This window comes from Giraffa tippelskirchi, chromosome 1 (genome assembly GCF_054371585.1).
Source record: "Giraffa tippelskirchi isolate mGirTip1 chromosome 1, T2T-mGirTip1v1.2.pri, whole genome shotgun sequence".
Lineage (NCBI taxonomy): Eukaryota > Metazoa > Chordata > Mammalia > Artiodactyla > Giraffidae > Giraffa > Giraffa tippelskirchi.
Window position 1 is genome coordinate 3,246,292 of NC_137275.1, and position 15,722 is coordinate 3,262,013.

The following is a 15,722-nucleotide window of genomic DNA, read 5'->3' on the forward strand; positions in this document are numbered from 1 at the left end:
TTAACAAGCCCCGCCCCCACCCGGGAGATGGTGATGGACAGGGAAGCCTGGCGTGCTGTGCTGCAGTCCAAGGGATCCCAAAGAGCCCAATGCGACTGAGCGATTGAACAACAGCCCCCACCCCCACAGCGATCTTAAGGCAGGCGCCTGGCAGCCACTTTAGAGAAGACTCCGTTAGACATTCTTGAGCTGGGAGTTCACAGAATGGTCCAGGCTGGAGGGAAGGGGGGACTCCCAGGGATCCCACATTCATGAACCCTGCACAGACTTAACCTGCAGAGTGGGGATGCCTACCCGTGGGGCAGGACCGCATCTGGCCAGGGGAGGGCCCAGCAGGCCGCTGAGAGATGCCAGCAGCCTGAGCAGCGTCAGTAGCAGAGCAGGGTCCTGTGATTAAGGTGAGAACAGACAGCCTCAGCTACTATGCAGGCACCAACCCCAGGTATTTCTGGAAGACAGGAATGTCCACGCCCCTCCAAGCCACCCTTCACACCCTTCCCCCACGGTCACAGAGGCCAGCAGGGTCCGGAGGAGGTCGTGGGCTTCCTTTTGTGTGGTAACTAATTACCCCAACTGAGCGGCTTCTGGAAACTGCACGGTGTTATCTGGGGTCCGAGAAGGATCTCACTGGAGCCAAACAAGGTGTGGGCAGCAGTGGTTCCTTTCGGAGGCCCCGGGTGGAGAATCTGTTTCCTTGCTGCTCTGGCTTCTAGAGGCACTGCATCCCTCGGCTTTTGGTCCCTCCTCCGTCTCCAAAGCCAGCAGCACCAGCACCTTCAGTCTCTCTCTGATTCCCACCCCAGGGTAGTCTCCCCACCTCCAGGGCTTTAAGCCCCTCTGCACACCCTCCTGTGCCACAGGAGGTAGCGTGTGTGCAGGTTGTGGGGGCGAAGACGTGGGCTTCTGTGTTGTTGTTTGTTGCTCGGTCACTCAGTCGTGTCGGATTCTTTGCGACCCCATGGACTGCAGCCCACCAGGCCTCCCTGTCCATCACCATCTCCCAGAGTTTGCTCACACTCATGGCCATTGTGTCGATGATGCCATCTAACCATCTCATCCTCTGTCGTCCCCTTCTCCTGCCCTCAATCTTTCCCAGCATCAGGGTCTTTCAAATGAGTCAGCTCTTTGCATCAGGTGGCCAAAGTATTGGAGTTTCAGCTTCAGCATCAGTCCTTCCAATGAACACCCAGGACTGATCTCCTTTAGGATGGACTGGTGGGATCTCCTTGCAGTCTAAGGGACTCTCAAGAGTCTTCTCCAGCACCACAGTTCAAAAGCATCAATTCTTCAGTGCTCAGCCTTCCTTCCCTTGTGGCTTCCCTGGGAGCTCAGCTGGTAAAGAATCCGCCCGCCTACAATGCGGGAGACCTGGGTTCTACTCCTGGGTTGGGAAGATCCCCTGGAGAAGGGAAAGGCTACCTACTCCAGTATTCTGGCCTGGAGAATTCCATGGACTGTATAGTCCATGGGGTTGCAAAGAGTTGGACATGGCTGAGCAACTTTCACTTCACTTCAGCCTTCTTTATGGTCTAGCTGTCATATCCATAGATGACCACTGGAAAAACAGCCTCGACTATGCGGACTTTGGTCAGCAAAGTGGTGTCTCTGCTTTTTCACACACTGTCTGGGTTGGTCATAGGTCTTCTTTGCTGTGTTGTTTAGTCGCTCAGTCGTGTCTGACTCTTTGCAACCCCGTGGATTGTAGCCCGCCAGGCTCCTCTGTCCATGGAATTTTCCAGGCAAGAATACTGGAGTGGGTTGCCATTCTCTTCTCCAATAGGACTTCTTTGGGGGCCTCCATTCTGCTGACCACAGAGGGGAGGTGATAGCCCAGGGGGTATGCGGGGTCTGTGCACACGGGGTTGCACCCTCATCCAGCTGCACCAGCCACTAGCTGGGGGACCACGGGCCCCCTCGGACTGTGAGGTCAGTCCTCTGTTGGTGGTCCCTGTACTCCACCCCCTAGACTCGAGGCCAGCTCCCAGCTTGCATCTTGGCTAGAGCCCCCATCCCTGCCCTGCACATTTTCCTTATCTGTAAAATGGTATGAGCGACTGGGACCTTCGGAAGGAAGGTGATCTGATCCAGAAACATCTGTGGATCCGACAGGTGTTGTTGAACCTCAGTGCAGCCTCCTCATCACCCAAGGGATGTCCTGCTCAGTGCTGGGGTGCTGCCCATTGACCTTGGACCGGGCAACATGACCGGCTCATTTCTGCTCTCTCCCCACCTGTGGTCCATCAGCCCCAGGCCTGTGTGGTCAGAGTCCATTTCCGTTCCTTGCTTGCTCTGGGTCCCCAGAACAGGGCTCAGAAATGCCTGTCAAGTCCAAATAAGTGCATGGCACCCCGATCTCAGCTTCAGACTCCATCCTCCCACTGAGCCCGGGGCTCCTTGAGGCATGGCTGATTCCAGGGCTGGGGCAGGGAGAGCAGAGATGAGACGTGAGAGTCCTGTGGCCCCAGAAAGCAGGTGGTGCCCACAGGATGTTGGAGGCGTGTCACAAGACCAAATTGGGGGCCACTTGAGCAACAAAATAACTAATGACAGCAACCGATAGAGTCGAGAGAATAAAATAAAGACCTCTGAGCCTGCCCACGCTAAAATAAGTAAGTGAGTAGCTGGGGAGAGGCGACAGTTCTTCGCTTCAGTGAAGCAATAATGTAGAAAGAACGCAGCACTAGAAAGTCACCATTTAGCGACCCTTTTCATGGCTTCCCTGGTGACTCAGACGAGGCCCGCAATGCAGGAGACCAGGGTTTGATCCCTGGATCGGGAAGATCCCCTGGAGAAGGGAATGGCAACCCACACCAGTAGTCTTTCCTGGAGAATCCCATGGATGGTGGAGCCTGGCGGGGTGCAATCCTTGGGGTCGCAAAGAGTTGGACACGACTGAGCGACTAACATCGGTGAGTTCGAAGAGGGACGGAATAGTCGCAAAGTTCCCACAGGCTCCTTACTCAGGATAGAAGGAGGAAGGATGACTTTGACAGTGACGTTTACACTGTCAAACATCCCCTTAATCAAGTGAGCGACGCGAGATGTGGACATCACCAGGGGCCAGACACATGGACATTGAGAGGGACCGAAGGTACTGGGCATTTCTGCCTGAAGCACCATCCTGCCGTCCTGAAGGACACCCGTATCCACACTGCAGCACCTCTACAGGCTGACCGCCTGGAATCTTCAAAGTACCAACCTCCAGGTTAAGAAGCTCCAGGGGCACACGGCCACAGAATGCACAGCCTGACCAGGATTTTCTTTGGGGGAAAGTAGGTTATAGGGACAGATGGCGGGATCGCAGTGAGGTCTGTCTGCAGGTTGTTTAGACCAGGAAAGTGTGTTGGGAATCGTCTCATTGTGAGGCCATATGAGCAGGTCCTGGTTTTAGGAAAGACACCAAACAATGGGGCAGGAGGGGCATCGTGTCTGCAGTGTACTCCCAGACCATCCTGGGAAAACATAACACGTGCCTGAAGCGCAGAGAGAGAGAAGGCAAAGTGTTAACATTTGAGGGGTCTAGGCGGGGTGTCAGATACTCAGTCATGTCCGACTCTTTGCCACCCCATGGCCTGTAACCCACTGGGCTCCTCTGTCCATGGGAATTCCCGGGAGAGAATACTGGAGTGGGTTGCCATTTCCTCCTCCAGGGGATCTTCCTGACCCAGAGATTGAACCCGCATCTCCTATATTGGCAGGCAGATTCTTAACCACTGGGCCACCAGGGAAACCCCCCTGGGTGGGCTAAGTGGGAATTCTTTGTATTGTTTCTTGTAAATGTGTTGCCCATTTGCAAAAGAAGCTGAAAAGGGTGAGGGGTCTGTGTAGATGTAGTGGGAGCCCACTGGCCCCTTGGCTGCTTGGGGCTGGGGAGCCTGGGAAGCCTGGAGGGGCTCCCTGACCCCGCTGCAGGGGCTCATAGACCATCCTGGTACCGGCGGATGCCAGCCGTGTTGTGGGGCTGGAGGGGCAGGGAACACTGGGCTCGTGGTCAGAATGCCCCTGGCTCGGCCACAGCGCCAGATGGAAGGAATATCGTGCTCTAGGACTCACGGCCCTCGGGGGCTGGGCTGCCTTGCAGGCGACTGGTCTGGCCCATGTGTTTCCGGCGGGACCCAGCCCCTCTGTCTCATGCCGTCCAGCTCTGGACGGGGCCGATCCCATGAGATCCTGGGGCCAGGCCCCCACCACTCCTTGGAGCCGCTCTTCCGGGCCAGGCAGGTGTCTGACCACGGGAGTCAAACCCCTTGATGGCCAGCCCCGCCCTTCCTATCTCCACTTACACCCCGAAGGACCAAGAGAACAGGAGTAAAAACACCTCCAGTCACCAAACACGCAGAGTGCCAGGCTCTGGGCCTGGTGCCAAGTATGAGGTTTTGCTGCCATTCTCCCAAAGCATCGATCATTCGTCAAATAATTATCGGGCACCTGCTACGTGCCAAGCCCTAGAGCCTCCGTGGGTGACTTAAGCAGGTGACCGGGATGGAGGTGAGGATCTGACGATGGGAAGATGGGGGAAGGACAAGGGGACAGGCTGTCCCTGGCTTGGGCCAGGGCCTGGGCCCACCTCAGCCTCCCTCCCTGTCCTTCCCTTCCCTCCTCCAGTCCTAGAGACAGGGGTCCTGCAGACCCTCTAGGCCACCCCGCAGGTTTCCAAGTGGGGAAACTGAGGCCAGCGTCCAGCAGTGGTCCGGCGGCAATCAGGGCGGGAACCAGGTCCCCCCGCCGGCAGCCCAGCCTGAGTCCAAGCCTCTCCTGCGCACATCCGGGCCGGTCGGGTGGGAGTCACAGGTGCCTCTGCCCTCGTCTCAGCCTGCGTCCTCTCCTTCCAGGAAGCAATCCTGCCCAAGGCCTGGCCCAGGCACTGCTCCTTGCTACCCCGCCCCGGGCCTGGCTCTGCCTGCTGAGGGGAAGGAGGGACACCCCACCCTGAGTAACCCCGGTGGTTCACAGCCAAGGACAGAGCAGGACGGTGGGAATGCAAAGTCGTACGAGAGCTGTGACCTCATCCAGGGCCGTGTCCCTAGAATCGCCAACCCCTGCCCTCCTGTCGCGCCAGTTATCACCGACGTGACCCTGGAGAAGCGTGAGGTGGGCCCGCATCCCTTGCAGACACTCCCTGGGCTGGACACAGTCACTGACGGCGCGGACCCCCTGCTCTGTCCAGCGTGGGGGCGGGGTGGACCCACATGATGCACTCACCCCCTCGGACGGTGGCCTTGGCCTCCTGGGGTCGTGCTTGCTCCCAGATGACGGACGTGCTCACGGCCACTTCCTGGACCTCGCGGTCACCACTGCCCCCCGAGGACCTTGTGGGCCCCTTCCCCCTCGGGGCCGGCTCCGCTGGGCCCTTCATGGCTGGCAGCGGCCTCAGTGCCAAGGGCTCGGCATGCCGGGCTGGCCTCTGTGGAGAGAGCAGAGGGCAGGGATCAGCAGCGGCTCAGCAGCAGTCCTGGCCTCTCTGGGCAGCAGGGATCGGCACGGACGCTGCCCCCGAGTTAGGGCACGAGAAGGGAGCGCGCCTCTACTTTGCCTGGGGGCTCCCGAGCACCTCCCTGGGCAAGGCCTCCTCCCCGAACAGCACAGTTGCCTGGAGCAGACTCCGTCGGAGGCGTGAATCTACATTTGCTTCCAGCTGGAGGGCCCACTGGGCAGTGGGGGGGGTGCCCGTTCTTGCTCATCATAGACCCGAGGAAACAGCTCAGAACCTTCCCATGAGTGCCTGGACAGGGACGTGACAACGGCCACGTGGAAACAGGGGACAGAGCAGCTGTCCCCTTGGGACACCCCAGGACCCAGCGGTCTAGGGGTAAGCCCACCACGCTTCCCACCCAGCGAGGGCTGGGATGGACAGACACCCTGGAGATGGCATGCTTCCCATGGGGCTCAGCAGGGCTGTGACTCCAGCCTCGTTTCCCAGGGGTTCCTGCAGCTCCTTATAACTAAACCTGAGGCCTGGGGTGGTCTCAGTGGGCCCCAGGTCTCCCACTAAAACAGGCCTGCACCTAGCAGAGCCCCCGGAAGGAACGCAGGAAATGGACTGGGACCCAGGCAGCCCTGGGATGGGAGGCAGCGGGTGGCAGAAGGCAGGGGAGGAGGAAATGGCCAGGGAGGAACTAACGACTGCTCCCAGCGTCTGGGGTGCCCTGGGGCCTTCAAGAGAGGGCAGCTTCCCTGCTGGTCCCGTGGCTAAGACTCCACTTTCCCAATGCAGGAGGCTCGGGTTCAATCCCTGGTCAGGAAACGAGATGCCGCATGCCACAACCAAGGATTTCCATGCTGTAACTAAAAGATCCTGCACACTGCAGCTAAGACTCAGACGGCCAAATAAATATTTAAATATACATAAAAATAAAATTTGAGGGGAAAAAAAAGATAAGTGAGGGTCTGCACAGGTCGGGGCCTTTGTCACAAATCTGAGGACAGAGAGGGACATGGAGCTGCTTCCAGGCCTGAGGGGTGTGGGCATGCCGCTCTGGGGCCGGGAAATGAGGGCTGCTGAGGCAGACTCCCCCCGCCGGGGCAGCCACAGGGATGTGGGTCAACCATGTCCCACTGAGCTTCCACCTCGGGGACTGAGGGAAGGAGGAACGGCCCCGCTCAGCCACGCGGAGGGTGGATGAGACTAAGGCCAGGAGCCCCGGCCAGGGAGCCCATCTTCTCGTGGAGTCTTGCTGCTCTCTGATGACAAGCTGGGGGGAGCTCAACCCCAAACCCAGAGCAGGGCAGCAGGAAGTCCCTGTGCACAGAGAGACAGGAGAGCACGCTGCTGAACCCCCTTCCTGGGGACAACCCATCCCCCTCTGGATAGGTGCTGGGGGCCCGCCCCTGGAGACCCAGAGACGCCAGGCTGGCAGCATGGGACTCAGAGCCCAGACAAGCCCACCAGGGCTACACAGCCCCAGGAGCCTCCGGCCAGCCTCCCATCTTCACCCAGGACCCGGCAGCAGAGAATGGGCGGGAGACGAGGAAGCAGACAGCAGCATCACCGAGTCACCATGGGGGCGGGGGAGCCTGGGGCACAGGACCCGGCGCATGGTCTGTTCCAGATCGGGGGTGGGGGGGTGGGTGCCCAGAGCACTGAACTCTCCATGAATGCAAAGAGGAGCCAGCAGGGCACTTTAAGCCCCGAGAGGACTGCGTTCTAGTCCCTGAAAGGTCCATTCCCGAGTTTGGGCAGAAAGGACAGAGGAGGAGAGGCTGGAGGTGGGACCTGCGAGGGGCCTTGGGTTCATTTACCGCCTTGGATTGTCAACAAGATCAGGGGGCTGGCCTCCGTTAGACTCAGCGCGGACTATTCTCAGAATTGCGGGCCTCAGACTGTTCTGGGACAGTGGAGATTGTCTGCAGGCTCCCAGAGGGCACGCAAGAATTTGTCACCACCTGCATGCACCAGTCGCCTCGGTCAGGTTCCCAGGGAGAGTACGTTGCCCCTTCTACAGATGGGGGACCCGAGTGGGCTCGGAGGGGTGGGCAACTCACCCCCTACACACACGCGCACACACACACACACAGATACACACACACAACTCACACACACATGCGCACACATGTACACACACACTTGCACACACACAACTCACACACACATGTGCACACACACAGATACACACACAGACACGCACACACAACTCACACACGCACACATGCACACACACTCATACACGTGCACACACAACTCGCGCACACATGCACACACACACAGACACACACACACAACTCACAGACATGCACACATGCACACACACTCACACACATGCACACACACAGACACGCACACACAACTCACACACACACGCACACAGACACGCACACACAACTCGCGCACACATGCACACACACACAGACACACACACACAACTCACAGACATGCACACATGCACACACACACACATGCACACACACAGACACGCACACACAACTCACACACACATGCACACACACACGCGCGCGCACACACACACACAAACACTCTCACATTAACACACTCTCACTTACCCCCACACATATCCTGTCAGTGCCCACATCCTTGTCTTTAAAAGGCAAACAAACAGAGACGCTAGCACCAAACCCACAAACTCCTGCCACCAGGTGAGGATTCTCACGGGATGCTATCCCCGGAGCCATCAGAGATCCCCTCGGAGACATTCGGCGTGGGCTGAGGACCGAGTGCCTGCAGGCCCACTCCTCCCTGAGCACTGCTATTGTCCCCAGAGAACCGGCCTTGACCCTGACCTCGCCCCCTGCAGTGGGCTGGGCCCAGGCATCTTCAGCGTCAGCTCCGCCTGCAGGATGGGTGGGGGAGGTCGAACTCCACGCTCGAAAGCCGTTGGTTGTTTTTCAACAGACCCTGCCAACCCCTGCCCTGTGGCCAGCTCTGTGCCGGGCAGGGGCGAGGGGCACAGAGGAGGGTGACCCAGGCCTGCTGGGATGGGGCGGTCTGGACACGAATGCAGTGGTGTTGGTTCCATGGGGCGCGTTCTGGGAGAGGGGGAGAGAGTCTGCTGACCCCACAAGTGGAGGGAAGGGAGTCTGACCATCGAGAAAGCCTTGAGGGGAGGCAGGACCTGTGACTGACGGGGAGCCGTGCAGAGAATGGGAGGGCACGGAGCGTCGGCCATTCACGGAGGCAAGACAGCAGAGCCCGCGGGCCGCCCCAACAGGCCAGCGTTGAGCAGGAGACTCGTGGGCCCCTCAGGAAGGCCACACAGCCCGGCAGCCGCCGAGCAGCAACTGGGGCCCTGAACCCTTGATCCCAGAGAAGGAAGACCCCCCATCCCCTTGTCCTCATGGACCGGACACATGGGGGCCTGAGCTCAGCGCCGCCCTGACCACCCTGCTCCCTGGCCCTCGGGGATTCTAGGCAGGGGCTCCTGCAGGACCACTGCCCTACACCCGATGCTCCCAGACCATCCCCGACACCCTTTCTTCAGTGGTCCCCAAAGCCTCTGGGTATGGCCCCTGTGGGCACTCCTCCGAAGGCAACTCAGGGAAACCGGCTGACATCCCGGGGGGGCCTTGGGGCATCAAGGAGGTGCCTCGGCCTGCAGGGGCTTCACCAGCCCTGTTGCTCCTTGGACCCTCTATTCCCTCCCGCCCACAAGTCGAGAGAGCTCCCAGGCTGGGGAAGCCTGCTTTAGCTCATCCCAAGCTTGCTCTGATTCCTTTTCTCCAGAACCAACTTCACTCCTCTCATGGATTTAACACAGGAGTAGGAAAGGCCGTGTTTCTGGCAGGCATTACCCTGGTCCCCCTTTGCCTGCCTCCGAGCTGCAGAGAAAAGCAGGGCATAGGGGGCTGTCTGCCTTCCCACAGGGACCAGCACGGCCTGTAGACCTGGAGGACCTGGGGTCAGGTGAGATCTCCAAGCGGCGGTGCTTTAGCAAAACTGACATCAGCCCTGGGGCGATAGCTGTCGGCGGGCACGGGGCCCTCCCGAAGCTCCGCTAGCCAGTGCCCATGGCCTCCCGTCCTCTCCAGGCACCAGTTCTGTTCCCTCCCGAGGCTGGCAGAGGAGAAGCCTGAAGCTGTGAAGCGGCCCCCCAAGTCCCCTCCCCATCCACACCCTGGCTGTGACCTGGTCCCCAGCCCCCAACCACCTCTGAAGGCCAGGGACCTGGGGTGGGCAGGGGGATGGGAGCCCCTGGTGCCAAGGAGCACCCAGGGAACGCTGGCACCCTTGTAGGCACCTCCAGGGAGGAGGGAGGAGGCTGGAGAGGGCCCCTTGTCCAGAGGAAGCAGCAGCGCGAGCCCTCGGGTTCTGGGCCTCAGCCCTGTCGCAGAGCCCTCCGGCAGTCTTTGGTCAACGTCCAGCATCATTTCAAGCCCCGCTGCCTTGCGCTGCCCGTTTCCTGCTCCCGGGGGCCATCCCCCCCCCCCGCTGTCATACACGAAGACCTCCCAGCATCTTTCAGGATGCAGAGCCGTCCATCTGACGCCCACCCCAACCCCCAGCCTAGCCGGCCCCTGTCGCCCTCCCCTCCTGACTCTGGATGCAGCGAGCCCCCTGCTCTGCGGTCCGGCAGCATCTCGGGAGGGCACGCGGATTCTGTCGTTCTGCTCGAGTCCTGTTTGTGCGGTCTCTCTAGCCTCCACCTGGGGGCCTCGCCCTCCCCTCTCTGCCACCAGGCATCTGGCTCACACAACCCACATCCAGGGCTTCTCTCTTCTCCAGCCCCTGCCCACCTGCCCCCCCAGAAGTCAGGACCAGCCCACCAGTGCCTGCATCCCAGGCCCATGGACCTGCCCCAAGAGGCTCAGGGACGGTTTCCTGAGAAAAGGGAAGGCTTTGAGGCTGAGGGGACTTCCCACCTGCTCAGCGAGGGACCTGCCCACCAGGCGGGGCTGCCACTGACAGTCGTAAGCCTGGGGTTCCTAGTCACAGCCCGCAGGAGGAAGTGGGTTCTGTCTCCCCAGGGAGGGTCCTAAAATAGCACTGCTCAGCCAGAGAGGCTGCCTGTCCCCGACTGCATCTGAACCTGTCCTGAACAAAAGCCTCGAGGACCGCGCAGACCTCACCCACCTCCCCAGGAAGCATCTCTCCAGGGTTGTCTGGTGACCTCAGTACAGAAGGTGACCAGCGCACCCCCACATTCATGCACACCAGTGACCTCAGATTTATTGGCCTTATTCGGACACAGGATGAAGTTAAGGTGCGGTTGCACCGGGGACGTCCCCGCTGGCCCAGTGGCTAAGACCTCACACCCCAGCGCAGGGGCCTCGGGCTCAGGGAACCGGATCCCACATGCCACAACTGAGTCCGAAGGCCGCAACTAAAGATGCGAGCGTGCCACAGCTGGGATCTGGGGCAGCCAAATAAACAAATACCCCCCAAAATAAAATAATAACAAGATGCGATCACACTGGGATGGAGGGGCCCTCCACGTAGCCGTCTTTGTAAGAAGAGGAGCACAGACACCGCGGGGACCCCGGGTAAGGATGGAGGCAGAGAGCAGGGTGACGTGCCCACGAGTCCAGAGAGGCCGCAGCCGCCAGGAGCTGAAGGACCCTCCCCCAGAGCCCTCTGCCCAACCCGGGGCTTCAGGGGAGAATGAACTTCCAGTGTTAGAAGCCCCCGTTTATGGCCCTTCATGACAGCAGCTCCAGGCCAGCTGTCGCACCGGGTCCCTGTGCTTTCCTGCTCCGCTGGGAAGCAGGCGTTTCGGGAGGAGGAGTAAGTGACCTCAGGCATAAACACTGGCTGGGGACCTGACACAGGAAGTGCTGTCACTCTCAGGAGCCACCACCCTGCCCAACTGAGTGTCCTCACTCTGTCCTCGTGACGCCTGGGGGAGCGTTATGGGCCCATTTCACAGAGGGGCCATTGAGGCTCCGTGAGCAGCTATGCTGACTCAGATGGGCCTGGGATGCAGGGGGGTGGGGGGCGGCGCTGGTGGGATTTGAACCCAGGTGGGTCTGAATTCAGCCCTCCACACCCACCCTCAACCTGGGCACACACTGCCTCTGGCCCTCACATTGCCTCCATCCACGAGTTCAGCCACAGCCCCCCACCCCCGCTGGGGGAGGTCATGCCCAAGTGACCAGCAACACTAACTCCTCCCAGGGTCTCTCTCCCATCTGTCATCTGTATGAAATCCCCACAGACAGGGCTTGGGGCTCCCAGAGGGGTCACTGCAGGCGGGAAGTGGGTCTCAGTGATGTGCCAGGACCACATGCCCAGGGAAGGTGCTTAGTTGCTCAGTCATGCCCCACTCTTTGCAACCCCATGGACTGTAGCCCAGCAGGCTCCTCTGTCCACACAGATTCTCCAGGCAAGTATACTGGAGTGGGGTTGCCATGCCCTCCTCCAGGGTCTCTTCCCAACCCAGGGATTGAACCCAGGTCTCCAGCATCGCAGGCAGATTCTTTACCATCTGAGCCACCGGGGAAGGCCCTGGCACTAAAGGGCCTGGGTCAGGGTCTCCCTAGAGCTGTCTGGTCGGGGCTCCCGGTCAAGTCACCCATCCCATTGGTTGATGGAGAGGAGGCCCAGGGCGGTGACCTCAGAGTGGCCGGGTCACAGCTGCAGTGCCACCCTGGTCTGGCACTTGTGGTGTCTGCCAGGGGTGGAGCCAACCCAGGGTGGGGACCCCCTTGAGGCCCCCTGGACCCGGAACCCTGCTTGTCCTGGCCAGACCCTCGGGACGGGTGGCTGCGTGGCCGAGGGGACCTGGGGTCAGGTGAGATCTCCCAGCGGCAGTGCTTTAGCAAAACTGACATCAGTCCTGGGGCGATAGCTGTCAGCGGGCACGGGGCCCTCCTGGGGCTCCGTTAGCCAGCGCCCACGGCCTCCCGGCCTCTCCAGACACCAATTCTGTTCCCTCCCGATCCTGAAAGTTCAGAAAATTCTCCCAGAAAGTGAAAAGCAACAGATGGCTCAGATCCACCTGCGGCAAGACCCAGCTCTGTGGAAGACGCCTGCTCAGCCGCCCTCACCCTCCCGTCCAGAGCCCCATACCTGCACCCCACTCCGTGGGACAGCGGGCACTGGGTGGCCACTCCCGGCTCCTCGCTGGCGGGCCCCACAGGCCGTCTCCACCGCCCACAGCCCGGCGGACTGCACAGCGGCCGCCACCGCCCCCTGCTTCCTGCCCCACTTCCTCCCTGCGCCTGGGCCTGGTGAGAGGCAGGCCTGAGCTGCTGCGCCGCCTCCGAGGGCTGGTTGATCATTAGCTCCGGCCTGGGCTGGCTCCAGGCCCTGACCCGCCTGCCCACTGCCTGGTGTCCAGGCTCGGAGGTGGAGGCTGGGCACCCACCTCGGCTGCCAGGATTGGGGAAGTCGGACAGCTGCCCTACCAACCTCAGCCCTGTTCTCTCTTCCTCTTCCACTTACTGCACACACACATGCACACGCGTGCACACATTTACATGCATACACGTGCACACGTATACACGCACGCATGTGCACACACTTATACGGACATTTGTGCACACGTGCACACACACACCAATGGACATCCGTGCGTGCACACATGTACATGTTTACACACATGCACATACATGTGTGCATGCAAACAGATGGGCACACACAATGCACATATGTGTTGCAATACAAATGTGTACACACATGCATGCACAGACACACGTGCATCCATGTGTCCACACATGTGTGCACAGACAGACACATGGTTCCTTCCCACTGCTGCCCTGCCCAGTGACACAATCAATGGGAACGCGTCCTGGGGACAGCTGGGGGTCTGCCTGCAAGCTCTCCTTCCTTCCTTGTCTTCCCACCGGCTCCAGGCCTGACCTGGGTTTGAGAGCAGGGGTTTGAGCTCAGGGGGCAGGGCTGGGCTTCCTGGCTGTCAGACAAGCAGCAAGAACTGAACTGGGGTCAGCCCCGGCCCTACCCTCCCATCGGCTCTCAGGCCCTCACAGAGGCAGGGGGTGGGCTCGGGTTGCTGGCCCTAGCCCAAACCCAGGAGGCCACCTTCCCCGCCCCAAGCTTGGAAGAGGCACGGCCTGGCTTCCTGACCAGGAACAATCTCTGGGTTAAGTGCTAATGTACCCATTTCACAGACAGGGAAACTGAGGCTCAGGAGATGATAAGGCCCAAGGCTGGTGACAGCTAGAGGGTGAGCCAGAAACCAGGTCTGTCAGACACTGAGATCCCTGAGCACAGTGTCTAACCCCGGCACTGCTGGTGCTTGGGGCGCTCGCTCTTTGTCCTGGGGTCTGGGTAGCGTCCCTGGCCTCTGTCACTAGAAATTGACCCCAAAGTGAAAACCACGCCTATCTCCAGACACTTGCTCCCTGGGGGCACTCTCATTCAGGCTGAGATCCGCTCTGAGCCCAAAGCGGACTACTTCTGGTTGCCCCCCACCCGCGCCGTCCGCCTTTATCCGATCAACTCCCGGCATTATGCGTGGTCACCCCAAAGTCACAACCTCCCCTCCGCTCCCAAGTAGGCCAGAGCCCAGGCATGAGGGGCACAGCTGGAGACGCCATGGGCGTGTGGCCACCTCACGCTGGAAAGGTCCCCACCGAGAGCCAGTGTGGAGCCTCAGCCCCTCAACGGGCAGTGCTGGTCACTGGGGGGCCCCCAGCAGGCCCGGGCCCAGCGCTCGGGCCCCTCACACCCCCAGCCCAGCCGGGCCCCAGGGCACACACCGCCAACACGCTCGGTGACCCCGAGGTGGGAGGCAGAGGCTCCAGGGGGCCATTTTCACTGTCCCCCGTGACGGCAGGTGGAGTAGCAGGGGAGGGTTTCACATCACCCCGTGGGCCCCAGGGGACCAGGAGGCCCCAGGGCAGAGGGGACAACTGTTCCCCCAGCAGCTCGCCTTCCCCCCGGGGAGCATGGCCTGTCCGAGCCCTGCCAACCTCTCTCCTCCCCTCTCCTCCCCTCTCCGTGGAGCAGGAATAGCAATCTTTCTAGCTGTGACAGTCGCGATGTGAGCATCCAGGGGCTGCCGTGACAAAGTACCCCAGACCAAGTGACTTAAAATGGCAGAGGTTTATTCTCTCTGGGCTCTGGGGCCGCAGTCAGTCAAGGTGCCGGCAGGGCCAGGCTCCCTCTGACTCCGGGGAGCCTCCTTCCCGCCTGCTCCAGCCCCCGTGTGTCCAGGCTGTCCTGGGCCTGTGGTCACGTCACCGCACCCTCTGCCTCTGCCATCACACGGCACCCCCCCTGTGTGTCTCCTCCACTCCCACTTGTAAGGACTCTCCGCACTGTCTCCAGGGCCCTGCGAGTCATCCAGGCGGATCTCACTTTGAGATCCTTACAGGGATCAATCACATCAAGACCGTTTTTCCAAACAAGGGCGTGTTCAGAGGTTCTGATGGACATACCTGCAGAGGCTGCCCTCCTGCCCAGACCGCTAGACGTCCACGGGAGTGGGGAACAGGCCCAGGACATGAGTTAGTGTTTGGGGCACCTGCCTGCCTGACCACAGCGCCCTCCCTGAGGGCTTCCAAGACCCCGCTTTCCTGCCCACCCTTAGGCCCAGTCCCGCCCCGAAGGCCCTCCTCACCTGCCCTCTTCCCCATGACACCAGCCTGTCCACTTCCCCAGCCCGCCTGCCTCCCCCTCATGGGCCTGGCACAGTGATGCCCCCCATCCACCCCCTTGCAAGGTACCCGCTGCCAAGGCCTCAACCCTTGAGAAGTAGGGCTTTCCTTGCACTTGCCTCTGCTGGGATCACTCTCCTGGGCTGGCCTGCCTCCTCCATCCATGTCCACTCTGCCCTGCACAGGGACCTGTGGATACGCCTTTGTCCCCATCCTCTGTCCCTGGCCTTGACTCCCCTCCTCCATGGGACGGCAGAGCTCCAGGCCCATCGTCTCCAGCTAGGCTGCCTCTCAGGGTCCGAGCTCGGCAGGCACTGCCATGGCAGGCTGGTGCGGCCGTGCTGATCACAGGCCGGCAGGAAGGCCCCGGGTGGGATCTGACTGTCTGGTCTAGCTCTGAGCCGTCAGGAGGGTTAGCCTAGAGGCGGGAATCCTTCCACAGGGTGTCGGCTGTACTCAGTTGTCTCTGCATCTAACAAATTCCGGTACCCGAGCCTCTCCAGGGGCCGCTGCAGAGCGGAGAGCAGGGGACTAGGCTCCCCAGGCAGCAGGAGAGGAGCAGGGTGTCAGGAAGCCCCCACCTCCAATGGCTTGGGCTGGTCCCGGGCTCCTTGGGGCCTCGGGGGCTGTGGAGAGAACCTGGGGTCGGGCTCCCACACCCGCCTTCTCTAAGCCATGGTGTGCCCTGGGCGCACCCCTACCCAGCTCCTCTT

The 15,722-nt window shown here is 60.7% G+C and overlaps 1 protein-coding gene across 5 annotated transcripts in view; it reads right to left on the reverse strand.

Annotated features, from left to right (window-relative positions):
- SH3TC1 (SH3 domain and tetratricopeptide repeats 1) overlaps positions 1-15,722 on the reverse strand; it is a 63,516-nt gene that overhangs the window by 30,407 nt on the left and 17,387 nt on the right. For 2 of the 5 annotated variants that reach the window (XR_014078769.1, XM_081576400.1), the window contains exons 1-2: positions 12,458-12,536; positions 5,203-5,404 (exon numbers count right to left, since the gene is read on the reverse strand). Coding sequence is in view for 4 of the 5 variants with exons in the window: in XM_081576400.1 (XP_081432526.1) it covers positions 5,203-5,356 (154 nt within the window). In the remaining variant the exon portion in view is untranslated. Of the gene's footprint in view, positions 1-294; positions 388-4,053; positions 4,071-5,202; positions 5,405-12,457; positions 12,537-15,722 lie in introns of those variants that run through there. The other 3 variants (XM_081576308.1, XM_081576213.1, XM_081576486.1) reach the window with 3 other exon arrangements.